The 12238-nt window shown below is 45.9% G+C and overlaps 1 protein-coding gene across 2 annotated transcripts in view; it reads left to right on the top strand.

Moving 5' to 3' along the window:
• Window positions 1–12238, top strand: part of LOC8026790 (ER degradation-enhancing alpha-mannosidase-like protein 3) — a 40273-nt gene that overhangs the window by 7377 nt on the left and 20658 nt on the right. For both annotated transcript variants that reach the window (XM_029985087.3, XM_040504981.1), the window contains exons 7-14: window positions 1844–1972; window positions 5253–5358; window positions 7531–7628; window positions 7708–7833; window positions 8060–8143; window positions 8256–8339; window positions 10077–10201; window positions 10862–11021. In XM_029985087.3, coding sequence (XP_029840947.1) covers window positions 1844–1972; window positions 5253–5358; window positions 7531–7628; window positions 7708–7833; window positions 8060–8143; window positions 8256–8339; window positions 10077–10201; window positions 10862–11021 — 912 coding nt within the window. The remainder of the gene's footprint in view (window positions 1–1843; window positions 1973–5252; window positions 5359–7530; window positions 7629–7707; window positions 7834–8059; window positions 8144–8255; window positions 8340–10076; window positions 10202–10861; window positions 11022–12238) is intronic.

Consider the following 12238-nt stretch of genomic DNA (forward strand, 5'->3'; position numbering starts at 1 on the left):
AAAAAGCAGACGATAGGTTAGGCGCGTTTGTTTTGCTCTTAGCTTGCTCGTTAACTTGATTTATTTTTATACACTGCGTGATGCCGGTGTTTTCCTGCAAAGTCGGCTAGAAAAGATCTATGCGCAGACCTTACAGGCGATGTTTCGCTGTTTCTTTGCATATATTAAAAGGACACTGACAGGGTATTTATGCTCGTCGAGGTTTTTATTTGTGCGTGACATATGAGAGCACGACTACCCAGAACACAATTTGCGGCAGGAAAACTGCCGATCGAGAACTGGCCAGTTTGAATCGCACTTATATTATGATACCTATTTTTTTGTGGCTTCTAAAAAGCTATAAATACATTGATTGCCCAAAGTTTCAGAAAGAACCGGAAGCACTCTGTGCATTCTCTTTGTAACTCTCAACATGGCGTCTTTTCGCGGGAGACGCGGGCTGGAGTGCCAAACGAAGCAGACTAAACGATGGCAGTGGACGACTGGCATGGGACCTCTACTTCAGAACTGTTTTTTGCGATACCGGTGAATCTGTCTAGCTTCCAAAGAGAAAGCTTTTATTGATCAAAACAATTAGGATTTATTCCGTATGACACGCCCGATCACCAAGCTGATTCGCACGAAGACGTTGCCGAGTTGTTGCCCCTTCTCCTAGCTAAAGACACCGCTCGTCTTACAAACACAAATTGGTAAGATCTTGAAAAACGCGCAAGCATGTAGCACAAAGTGCTTGACTTTTGCATTTTCTATGGAATGTGCACATTTTTTGTCTGCTTCGCACAACCAAAAAAAATTTAAAAAAATGTGGTCGTGTGTGGCTACGTGATTTCCGGCAACTCTCCTCCTCTACATTTCTTCTTCCTCCCCAGTCCAGTTTCGGTTTCGAGCAGTTGCATTTTTTTACTTTAATAAAAATATATGCGTAATGCTCTAGCAAAATATTGACTGAATAGTCTTCTGACACCGTAATAAATCGCCTGCAAAAAGAAAAAAAAATTTTAGGGCAGTGTCAGTGTCCTTTTAGGGCGTTGCCGGCGATATGGACCCGTCTGGACCCCCCACTGGGACTACCAGTGTCCGCGTCATGACCTTCCGCTTCGAAGCGGCCGGAATGCATGGGACTTTTTCTCTAGATTATTATATGACCACTAATGTCACTGGCAGACTGCTGTTTTGAAGAGCTCCCGGGGACTAAATAGAGGGCGGGAAGCACACTCTGGGAATCCTCGGATTGCTCTAGTGCAGGTCAAGAAAGGTCGGACAAGCTGCTCCTATGGAAGCCTCCCCTCTTTGCACTTGAGCAGAGCGAAGACTGAAGAGGGGTGAAGCACCAATCGTGGCGAGCAGAGAGCTTGCTGGGAGGGACTTGTCCCTTTTTTCTTGACCTGCGACAGACTAGAGCAGTCAGTATTTGGACAGGAAACTGTTAGCAAGAACATCAGCTATGGCTCTTAAATGACTCTATTCAAAACACGATGCCATGCAACCCGTCTTCTTGGATGAAAGATGAAGTAGATTGTGCGCTACACTGCGCTACGTAGTGGGAATATGACATCGGCACTTTTTTGCGAATGACTTGCACGAGGCATTAACCAGCATGAAATTTTACCACATAGGCTGGTACCCCAAATGCAAACTTTCCAGCATGCTAGAGGTTTTTATTACAGCCTTTCAATTGTGAGAGGATAAAAAGCTTTTTACTTGTCTGACTTCTGTACAAGGTTCTCAACCTCCCTGCACATGAAAGCCGTTTGCATGGCCAAATGTCGCACACCTGTGATCGGGATCGCACTCGAGTGACTTTCGAGCCCTGCCCCTTTTTGTTTACTTTCTTGGATTTCAGATCAACCTTCGTTTGGGACTCAAGTCTCCGAAATTGGGCCAAGTGTCCGAGACCTGCACCGCCTGTGCCGGCACCATGATCCTCGAGTTTGCAGCCCTTAGCAGGCTGACCGGAGAACCCATCTTCGAGGTAAGCATTGCTCTTTTTTTTTCTTTTTTTTTTACAGATAAAATGGAAGTGGATGTGGCATTGCATGCATTGCCTCTGTCCTGGATTTTTTTAATGCGAGTTGTTTTCGGTGAGAAAATCGTCATGAATGAGCGTCAGGAACGATCGTCATGAACGATCAACGATAATGAGAAAACCCCAAATTTCAATCGTTATACCCGATTATCGTTGTATCTGGACTAGAAACTGATTATTTCCAGTCTAGAAAGTCTATAAACTGATTGTTATAAGCGGTGCATCGTTATATGTGGTATTGTTATAAGTAGATTGCACTGTAGACGAGCGTCATGGATGAGTGGCACGCTGGGAGTGTTACACGACGTTATATATAAAGTTTATATACAAAGTTCCGGGCTATCATGGTGGCAGTCAGATACTATGCGCCGAGAAATTGAGGGAGACGAGAGTGTGCAGGGACGTCAGAACAGCAAGCTCTGTTTGGAACGATTAGTGGGTAGACCTTAAGCTAGCAGCCTCGGTCTCCATTGCACTCGTCAAACTCGTTCAGACGCGGAAATCCGGCTTTTGGCTCTCGCATTCAAATGCGTTCGACGAGTACAGTGGAGACGAGGGCAACTAGCTAGCTTTAGGTGTGCTTACTAATCCTTCCAACCAGAGCTCAGCGTTCTGACGTCCCTGCACGTTCTCGTCTCCTCCTCTCCCTTACTTTCTCGGCGAATGGTTACCGAGCTGCGTAGCACAGCTGCTCTGGAAGGACTGGGCTCCCCCCGGCAAAATGTGCCGGCGAGAGCGTTGCGACGTCGTACCATGTGGCCGCTCGCCTCATTGACGTCTCGCATTGGGAAGAGCTCTATGAGGTAGCGCCTGTGTGGCGTACTCGATCGCTCCACCTTACCCAGGCTAACATCTGCAGTTCACAATGAAGAAACTAGCACAAACCAAACATGAAGTGTGCCTCGTGCTAGTGCGTGGCGCACGGGACATATTTTGTGCCCCCTGGTCTCTGTCAGCATGATAAAGCGAACGAGAGTTTTTCGGTTCAGCACGGGCTTCCTAGCAGTGTTGGGTAAAGTACATCTAAAAAGTGCTTCAAGTAAAGTACAAACTAAATGAAAGGTGATGCACTTCAAGTAAAGCAGTAAATCTGAGTGCAATGAAGTAAAGTACTATAAATACAAGGTACTTTCAAAGTGAAGTACAAGTATTTTTTAACACAATCTTTCTGGATGCCCTTTCATTCCCCTATACAATGATTTTTTAACTGGTAAATGCATTGCTCTAGGGGTAATCAGGGGTGCATCGGTAGTTACTTTTCAGAAATAACGCCAAATTGATAAGTCCCTCCGACTTCTCAATTTGCCGCCGCTTGCTGTGGCTTGTTGCCCCCAGGAGTTTAAAATGTGCTAGGAGAGAGCACGACGTCAGCCCCGTAGCTTCTGCAAACAATCCTCTCGTAGAGGAGTGTCCTCTCCTTAAAAAGAAACGGTGAATGTACAGGCAAGCTGGTGACAATTAGTCATAATGTGACACCTGAGATTGTAGTGCAAAAAAATGGAGGAACTTTCAAGTCGAAGGAAAAGAGAACCCCATAAAACATTGTGACATTCTCCTCTGTTGTCTTTGTCTTCGACTTGAAAGTTTAATTTTTCCACACCGCAGTTTCAGGTGCTACATAATGAATACTTGTCCTCTCCTAATATTTTTAACCTCCTCGCTTGCACTGACTGAGCAAAAAGTAGTGAGTTAAAAAGCTACAAGAAAGCTGCCCCCAGAACAAATGGAGCAATGCGTCGTCTGCTCACGTTTCTGGTGAGAGTACAATATCCCCTACAGCATTTCCTCACACTTGACAAAGCATCATTTTGTGATACAAATTTTTAAAAAAGTCTAAATTTGGGGAATGTACTACTTTGAAGTTGGGAGTTGTACTTTCCCCAGAGGGTACCAGAAAAAAATACTTTAAGTAAATTACAAGTACAGTCGAATCTCGTTAATTCAAACTCTCTTAATTCAAAGTTGCGGATAATTCAAACTAACATGCAGGTCCCATCTTATGTGTCTGTGTGGGAGGAAACTCCCGGTAATTAAACTTTACTTTATTCAAACAAATTTTTGGTCCCCCTCAAGTTTGAATTAACGAGATTTGACTGTATACCAGGAATGGGCAGTATTTCAAATACAAGTATTTGAAACACATATTTTAAATACTTTGTGTATTTTGCATTTGTATTTAATTACAAATTGGGTAATGTATTTGACGTGTGTATTTAAATACTAAAACGTGGGTATTTCAAATACAATTGTAATTAAATACAATTTTGTGGGCGAAAATACATCCCTCAAATTTATTGTCGCTGTCCAGAGCAGGAAGAAAACTACATTCTGCACCGAATGCGGTGTCTCTCAATCAAGCACAAGCGTTTAGTGACTTTGTGATTACGGTGCTAGTCCAGGGCAAGAATAGTGACGAAATCGACGTTCACAGGCAGACTGGCTAAATAAGTGCCTGTGACAACTTGGGATGCTTTCCAGCCTGATTTTCATCCATATTTTGGCCTGGAAAATTCTAAATGCGTGGGTCATCCAGATTTATGTAACTGGTGCTAGTTGCAACAATAAAAAATTCTCTAGCTAGTGCTGCGCGTCTTGGTCGTCTTGGTTCTTTGTTGGTCTATACTAAAATGTAGTCAACAAAAAGCTGCTTGAAGCTCTGTACTTTTTTCACCTATTACGTCCAAGCTGATTACTTTTTTTTGTGATTATATATCTATTACGTTACTAGAGCCTCGCACACTTACTCCCAAGCGTGTGATGCAAAATTAAAATGATATCCAGAAACCCGTTGTAGGTGCCCTGAAGTCGCTGATGCAGATTTTGAGGAATGTATTTGGAAAAGTATTTGGAGGAGACCAAATACATTTGGTTGTATTTGTATCTTGTACTTAAATGCTTTTTTTGAAATGTAAGTAGATTTCTAATTAAATACATTTTTGACGAAGTATTTTGTATTTGTACTTCGGTACATATTTGCATGTATTTTGCCCATCCCTGGACTGTACATACTCAGACAATGTACTTTGAATAAAGCACAAGTTTTCTAGACCTACTTGGAGTAGTACTTTAAGTACAATGTACTTAAAATGCTTCCCAACACTGCTTGCTAGGTCATGGTTTCTTGTGGCCACCCACAGCCCCCTTTCCGGTGAGCTCTGGTCTTGGGAAGCCTTGCTTTGCTTTCTCCTCATGCGCGACTGGCTGGGTTTTCGTGCGACCGTTTCAGGAGAAGGCGCGGGCGGCCATGGACTACCTGTGGCAGCAGCGGCACCGGTCGAGCGACCTGATGGGCACCGTCCTCAACATCCACAACGGGGACTGGGTCAGGAGAGGTGATGCGCTCTTGCTGCTCCCTGGCAGATCTGTGCACGTTTGCTTTGAACCACCGTTCCTTTCCCTCTGCTAAAGGCGCAGTCTCGGGACAGGTATCTAGGAAGCATTCCCCCCAATTCTTTTTTAGAGGGTGTTTTAATGCAGATGGTGTTTTTTGGGGCGTTTCCTACAAGAAAGTTGTCACAAACAACCGTCGAAGCGAGCTTCATGAACGAGTGACACGCTGGGAGCGTTACAGACGTCGAGATTTTATACACCAACTCATGTTTATAAACAAACCGGAGCGCCCCTAGCAGACGCCACCGACGTCTGCTAGGGGCGCTCTGCCACACCCCCACCGCATGCGTGATGGGGGTGTGGGCAAGAAGCTCGGCGTCGCCTATAAACAAAGCATTGGAAAGGGATGTTGTCGGCGTCGGTGTGCGTCCCCGCGTTCTTTTTCGGGTTGGAATTCTTGATTCTACGTCTTCCTGGCAATGTCTGACTACCTGAGCAGCATCAGCGAAGTTAACGAAGCTCCTTGCCGCAGAAGGTACGCTAAAGCCCGATTGACATGGTGAGGTTCTGCTCGCTATTTTCAGTTCTGACGTTGCTTGGGCTGCAAAAGCCTGAATTGTAGCTGAGATGACGACGTCGATACTGAAAGTCGCAATCAGAATCGGACCGAGTGAATCAGGCATAACAAGTCGGTGATGGCTACTGGTAACAATTATCAACATCTCCTTATATCTACTGTTTACACTGAGCCTACTTACCCGAAGCAACCTTCAAACTTAAACGTCTTTTGAGGTCTGCACTTGTTATCGCAATTTGCAATTACCGAGTGAATGTTTGGTCTATGGGCCGCTGTCATTTGAACGAGCAGACGACAGGCAGAAACGTCTGAGAGAGCAGACGACAGCTCGAACGATGAGGCGGCCGTTTGAACGTGATGACGCAGTGAACGTAGTCTGCAGGTGGTCCGTACAGTTTGGCGGTTTTCTCGCATTCATGTTGGAACAAATAAATGTCACGACCACAAGTATCCGTGAATTCAGCCACATTCTCAGACAAACCGAGTAGGCAGAAAACGCATGAAAACTGACCTTTAAACCTTTCCCGACTCTTTTGGTACAGCCCAGTCGCGGGTTTTTTGACGAGAAGGCAGGTTTGTGTCCGGTTTCGTCCAAACTAGCAGAGGAATGCACGTGCCCCATGACGGCTTCCGCCCACAGCCCCAGACCGCAAGTGCGCCCGACGCGCCACCACCGTGCCGTGACGTAACAGAGATCAGTTCGTGTGTATAAAAATAATATATAAGGTTCGGTGCGATGGCAGTCGAATATCCTGGCCACTTAGGTATTAGCACAGCTGGTCTGGAGGGATAAATTATTTTTATTTTAATACAAATGTGCCGGTGAGAGCAGCAGGTTTGGGTTGGAGATAATAACTGAAGGAAATGAAGACAACAAAAATAAATCTATAAAAAATAGAATAGAACGAAAATACTTAAAAATTAAATAATAAAACTAGATCATTTAAAGATTGAAAAATCTTGCACCAAGGACACATAGAGTACAGTTTGTGCAGGACACATTCTCTGCTCCCTGGTCTTTGTCGGCATGATCGAGCCTGTTTTAATATCAACCTGAATCCAAGGGAGGTTGTATTCTTAGCTATACAAATTATTTCGCTTTTCTAAATGTTTTCTAGAGAAGTATGTTTGGTTTCCAGCAGCTGACTTGGGACAGCCACATTGAGAGGAGACATTGTGATTTCTTACATTCTAAAGCCTAGGAAGAAGTAACATCAGTAGCATATTTCTGATATTTGAGGGTTCTTTTATTTAAGCTCGATAACTTGCATGCTACTAAGCTTTCTTTCAATTTACAATGGACTGTCAGAGCCAATGAAATGCCATGTGAGTGCCACATGACCTTCAAGAAAGGCGTAGCGACACTCTGGATTAGCTGGGATGGCTCGCAATGTCCGTTGCAGTAAGGGAAAACGAAGTATACCTGTGGCTATGTGAAGGAGTAAGAGTCATCAAATCGACACCTCATGCTGCTTTGCTTTTTCATTCATCCAAGGCAACAAGCAAGGGAAATAGATAATCTTTGAGAAATAGGTGTGCTTATTTTGTGGTGTGGGTCGCTGCATTCTTTTCCTACAGATTTTGTTTTTTATTTCAGACAGTGGAGTGGGTGCTGGCATTGATTCTTACTACGAGTACTGCTTGAAGGCCTACATTCTACTGGGGGATGACCTGTACCTAGAGAGATTCAATAAGGTGGGTGACTCATGGGCATCAAAGGCCGGTTCCTGTGGTTCAGAGGTTGCAGCACACCCTCGGCCCTTTGTTTCTGCAGCACTACACTGCCGTGATGAAGTACATCAGCAATGGTCCGATGCTTGTGGACGTGCACATGCACAGACCCAACACCAACTCGAGGAACTTCATGGACGCGCTGCTGGCCTTCTGGCCGGGACTGCAGGTTGGGCCCTCTTTGTTCTGCTCCCATACCTCTGTGCTCTTTTTTTCTCTACTGGGCTCTCGGCAGAAGCTAGCTTGGTCCTAAGCAAATGCGCTTGGTCCTAAGCAAATGCAAGTGTGTGAATGGGCCTTAAATCTTTTTTTTGTTTAGTGGTGCTTCGCAACTTCCTCTTTTTCTAGTGTGCCTCGGTGCCTTTCGCCAAATTTGTCGCATCTCGGTGCTGCAGGTGCTGAAAGGGGACATCAAGCCTGCCATAGAGACACACGAAATGCTCTACCAAGTCATGCAGAGGCACAACTTTCTTCCAGAGGTGAGGAGAACTTGTACTTGCTCCTGTTTGTCCTAGCGGTCTCGTCTCTGAGACGAGGCGCCAAGCGTGCTCTTCCGGAGCCTGCGCTCACCACGCGCGGGTTTTCAACCAGGCGTTCACCACCGACTTCCAAGTCCACTGGGGCCAGCATCCCCTGAGGCCCGAGTTTGTGGAGAGCACCTACTTCTTGTACAAGGTGAGCGATTGGCCGTGGCATTTGCCAGAGCTGCGCGGTACATCTAATTAAAAAGTATTTAAGTTACTGCATTTAATAAGAACAATAGTTTATTTACCACGCAAGTATGGTGGGAGGTGAAGATAAAAAGCTGCCCGAGCAGCTTGACTGGTCCTCAGCCCCCTCAAGTACAAAGCAGGGGTAAAAAAAAATGACCGTATCTCCACGTGGTGAATGATGTTGATTTGGGGGAAGCTCTGGTGGTGCTGATGATACTGATTTTATTGTTCATAGGTAGTGCTGATGGTGCTGATTTTTTTTTTATTGCTCATAGGTAGTGCTGAGTTCCAGGTTGCATTTCGACTTCGTTGTTACTGCTTTATGATCGGTGAAATGTAGAGCCAGTGGTTCTTCTAGCGGATCAGCTGGGATCCGCTAGAAGCCTTGAGAACACATCTCCACCACTTAAGTCAACGGTCCATGTCAGAAAGAGAATGTGTGGTATGGAACAGGGTTATATACGCATTTGAGCATTTGACTGCAGTGCCCTCTCGTCTATAAACGTTGAGGCAATGCATGCAAAGTTTAATGCGATTATATACGCATTTGATTGCAGCGCCCTCTCCTGTATAGACGTTGAGCGGCTACATGCAACGTTTCATCCATGACATCCCCAGCTCTTGAGTTACTACCACATTTTAGAGCCCCCTACTCGTCCCGCAGTCGTGGCCGAGTGGTTAAGACGATGGACTAGAAATCCATTGGGGTCTCCCCGCACAGGTTCGAATCTTGTCGACTGTGCAGACATATTTTCTTTTTATGTGGACACGGACAGACGGGCGGACGGACAAGGCTAGACTCTAAGGAGCTTCGCCCCTAAAAGTACAGCTAGTATAGCTAAAAAATTTCTCCCAAAGTCAATGAGGTCAAGCTCCATTCTATTTTCGGTGTAACATGTGCAGAGTAGTACCTTCCTAAAAAGGAAGGAGACACGCCCGCATAAAAAGAGATATAACCCTGGCCTCTGAGCTTAACTCTCAGCATAGACCTGTCAATGACTCGGAGCAGTTACTGCGGTCGAGCCAGACAAGAATTGTCGGCGGAAGCTTTGGCGCCACGTGCACCAACAGCCGCAGAAAACGATCCCTCGAGAATGCTAGACGAAAGGTTTCCGGAAAAACAGTTTTTACCACAAAATGTGTTTTGTGAGTTGTTTTCTACGAGAAAATTGTCACGAACGAGCATCAGGAATGAGCGGCATCCTGAACGAGTGACACGCTGGGAGCGTTCCATGACAATTAGGTCATATATGAAGTTTAGACAAAGTTTGAGCCGCAGCGGGGCTTGAACCTAGGTCAGTGCTGTGGCGGTCGAATACTATAGCCACTGAGCTGCTTAGCACAGCCGCTCTGGAAAGATTGGGCTCCCACCAGACGTGCCGGCAAGGGGGGGGGGGGTGACGTCATGCCATGTGACCGCTCGCCTGATTGACGTGACGCATCGCGCAAGAGCCATGTAAGGAAATGCCTGTGCTGTGTGCTCGTTTGCTGGTCTTTTGGGGTGGGCATTAAACAAACTAGCACAAACTGCACAGAGAGTGTGGTTTGTGCTGCACACAGGACTCATTCTGCGCTCCCTGGTCTCTACCAACACGATCGAGCGAATGAGAAGTTTTACAGTAAAGGTTGCACGTCGTGGCTTAGTTGGAGGTTTCCTGGCTCTTTTTTGTCTGACACTTGGATCTGACATGTGCCCCAGGCAACGAGGGACCCGTACTACCTGGAGGCCGGCCGCCGAGTGGTTGACTCTCTCCAGAAGCACGCCAGGGTGCCCTGCGGGTTTGCTGCCGTCAAGGACGTGCGCACGGGCAAGCACGAGGACAGGTGACGCACCGCCTTTCAAGCCTCACCTACACGACTGTCTTCTGTTAGGCAAAAAACCCCTTCCGAGCGTTCGAGGACAGAGATAGGCAGAGACAGGACGAGCGCTGAGCTTTATATGTTTAGTTTAAGTTCGGCTCTCATCCCATCTACTGCCTATCTCAGTCCTTGTTTATTGCACGCTCTATCGCCAATTTGTAAGAATTATTCGACTCGTCCACATCGTCACTTCGATTCCTTTTCTTCATCCCATCTCGCTCGCTTCTCTCCCTAAAGGAGCAGCATTTTCTTGATAACGAGGCCCACCTGGTGCATATTTCATGCGTAACAGATTCTCATGTTCGGAATACCAAAGAAAAATGGCCGCTTTATTAGTGCCTAAAGATACCTCGTAGGATACAGAAATGATCATTATTGTACATAATCTGTCATTCACAACATCCATGGCTTCTTGTCAAAACGAATGAACCTAAAAAAACATAGTCTGCACCTGTAGAAAGTCTACACCGCATAAAATTACAACTTTTAAAGTGTATACTCTGCAGATTATAATCTTGAAAATACAGTAATAAGGAGTGACGAACAGGAATGGAAAGCGGCCTCTTCCCTTGGGCAAAGGCCGCGCTCTTCCTGTCTAACAGACCCGCTTCCTCCGGTTGTCAGGATGGACTCGTTTGTGCTGGCGGAGACCTTCAAGTACCTGTACCTGCTGTTTGCGTCGCCGGAGGACATTCTGTTAGACCTGGACCAGTTTGTGTTCACCACGGAGGCTCACCTGCTGCCCCTCAGCCTGGCCAGGATCAACCGCACCCACTTCAACATGGTGGGCATCGCAGCCTTTGTGCACTGTCTTGCCTGTCAAGACTTTCCACCCCACCAGGGTAGAGATACTGCGCTCTACCCAAAGCCTCGCATAATATAGTTTTTTCTCACTTCCGACGGGTCTGTTTACACGCTTCAAAGGTGCAGTGCAACAATCTTTGGTCTTTGGCCAATTAACTGTGGGAAGAAGTCTGTGGCACAGATGGATTGAAGAACAGAAAACCATCACCCGTTGCGCGCGCTAGTTTTCATCTAAAGAAAGTAAACAAATCGAAGGTTGGAGTACCCCTCAACTCTCACACACCCTCTTTGAATGACATCACTGAGATTACCACCTGGTTTCTCGTTGGGTCCTGTCTTCAGAAACCCTGGCCGTTGTGGTTTTCGACTTTTTGAACATTAGTATCATCGAAGGTCGCAGCAAGCGATGGAGACAAGAGATGGTTTACCACGGGGCTGTCAACGGGTGTAGCGGCAGAGGGGAACTGGTTTTGTCGAACTTCGTATACTCCCAACGGCAATACACCATAGTTCCTGTAACTACCACATGCAACTGCAGATCGGCAAATAATGTGAGTTTTTTTTCTTCGCGGTTACACGGCGGCCTTGCAGTGTTTCGGGGGAAATGTGGTGCATTTTCTCTCACTTGTACGTAGATAAAGAGTATAAGTTACGAGCTATAATTTCTTTTAATTAAAATCTTCACACTGTTTCTTTAACTTATTAAATAGCTTGGCAATATCAGAATCGGCGTCGAATGTGTGCATTTTGATTTTATTTTTGTAAGTTTATACTCGTAGTGTTTACAATACTCGTAATGTTTACAATGGTCCACGTGACACAAGAACTAACAGCAGACACTGCAAATTCGCATTTCACGATCTGATAAACATGCGGGAATCCGCTACAAACTCGCATGTCACAGGAACGGATACAACAAATCATGGACACAACAGATTCAAACTCGCATGTTACAGGAACCAATGTCGTGCTTGCAGATTGCCGTCAAAAACGCGGGAACTCGCTTGCCAGACGTAGCGGTACCACAAATCGTGTGGTTGATGCGATTCTGTCGGATATTGTGTGACATCTGTCGGGAATCGGGGAGCAGGCAATGTTCTGGAATATTTATGTTACGAATATTTAGCCAGAAAAAACGGCATGGGCGATCTTTTAGGGGAGGGCATCCTTATGGGATTTTACGGATTTTACCTTTGA

Source organism: Ixodes scapularis, unplaced genomic scaffold (genome assembly GCF_016920785.2).
Source record: "Ixodes scapularis isolate PalLabHiFi unplaced genomic scaffold, ASM1692078v2 PGA_scaffold3__209_contigs__length_174095766, whole genome shotgun sequence".
Taxonomy (NCBI): domain Eukaryota; kingdom Metazoa; phylum Arthropoda; class Arachnida; order Ixodida; family Ixodidae; genus Ixodes; species Ixodes scapularis.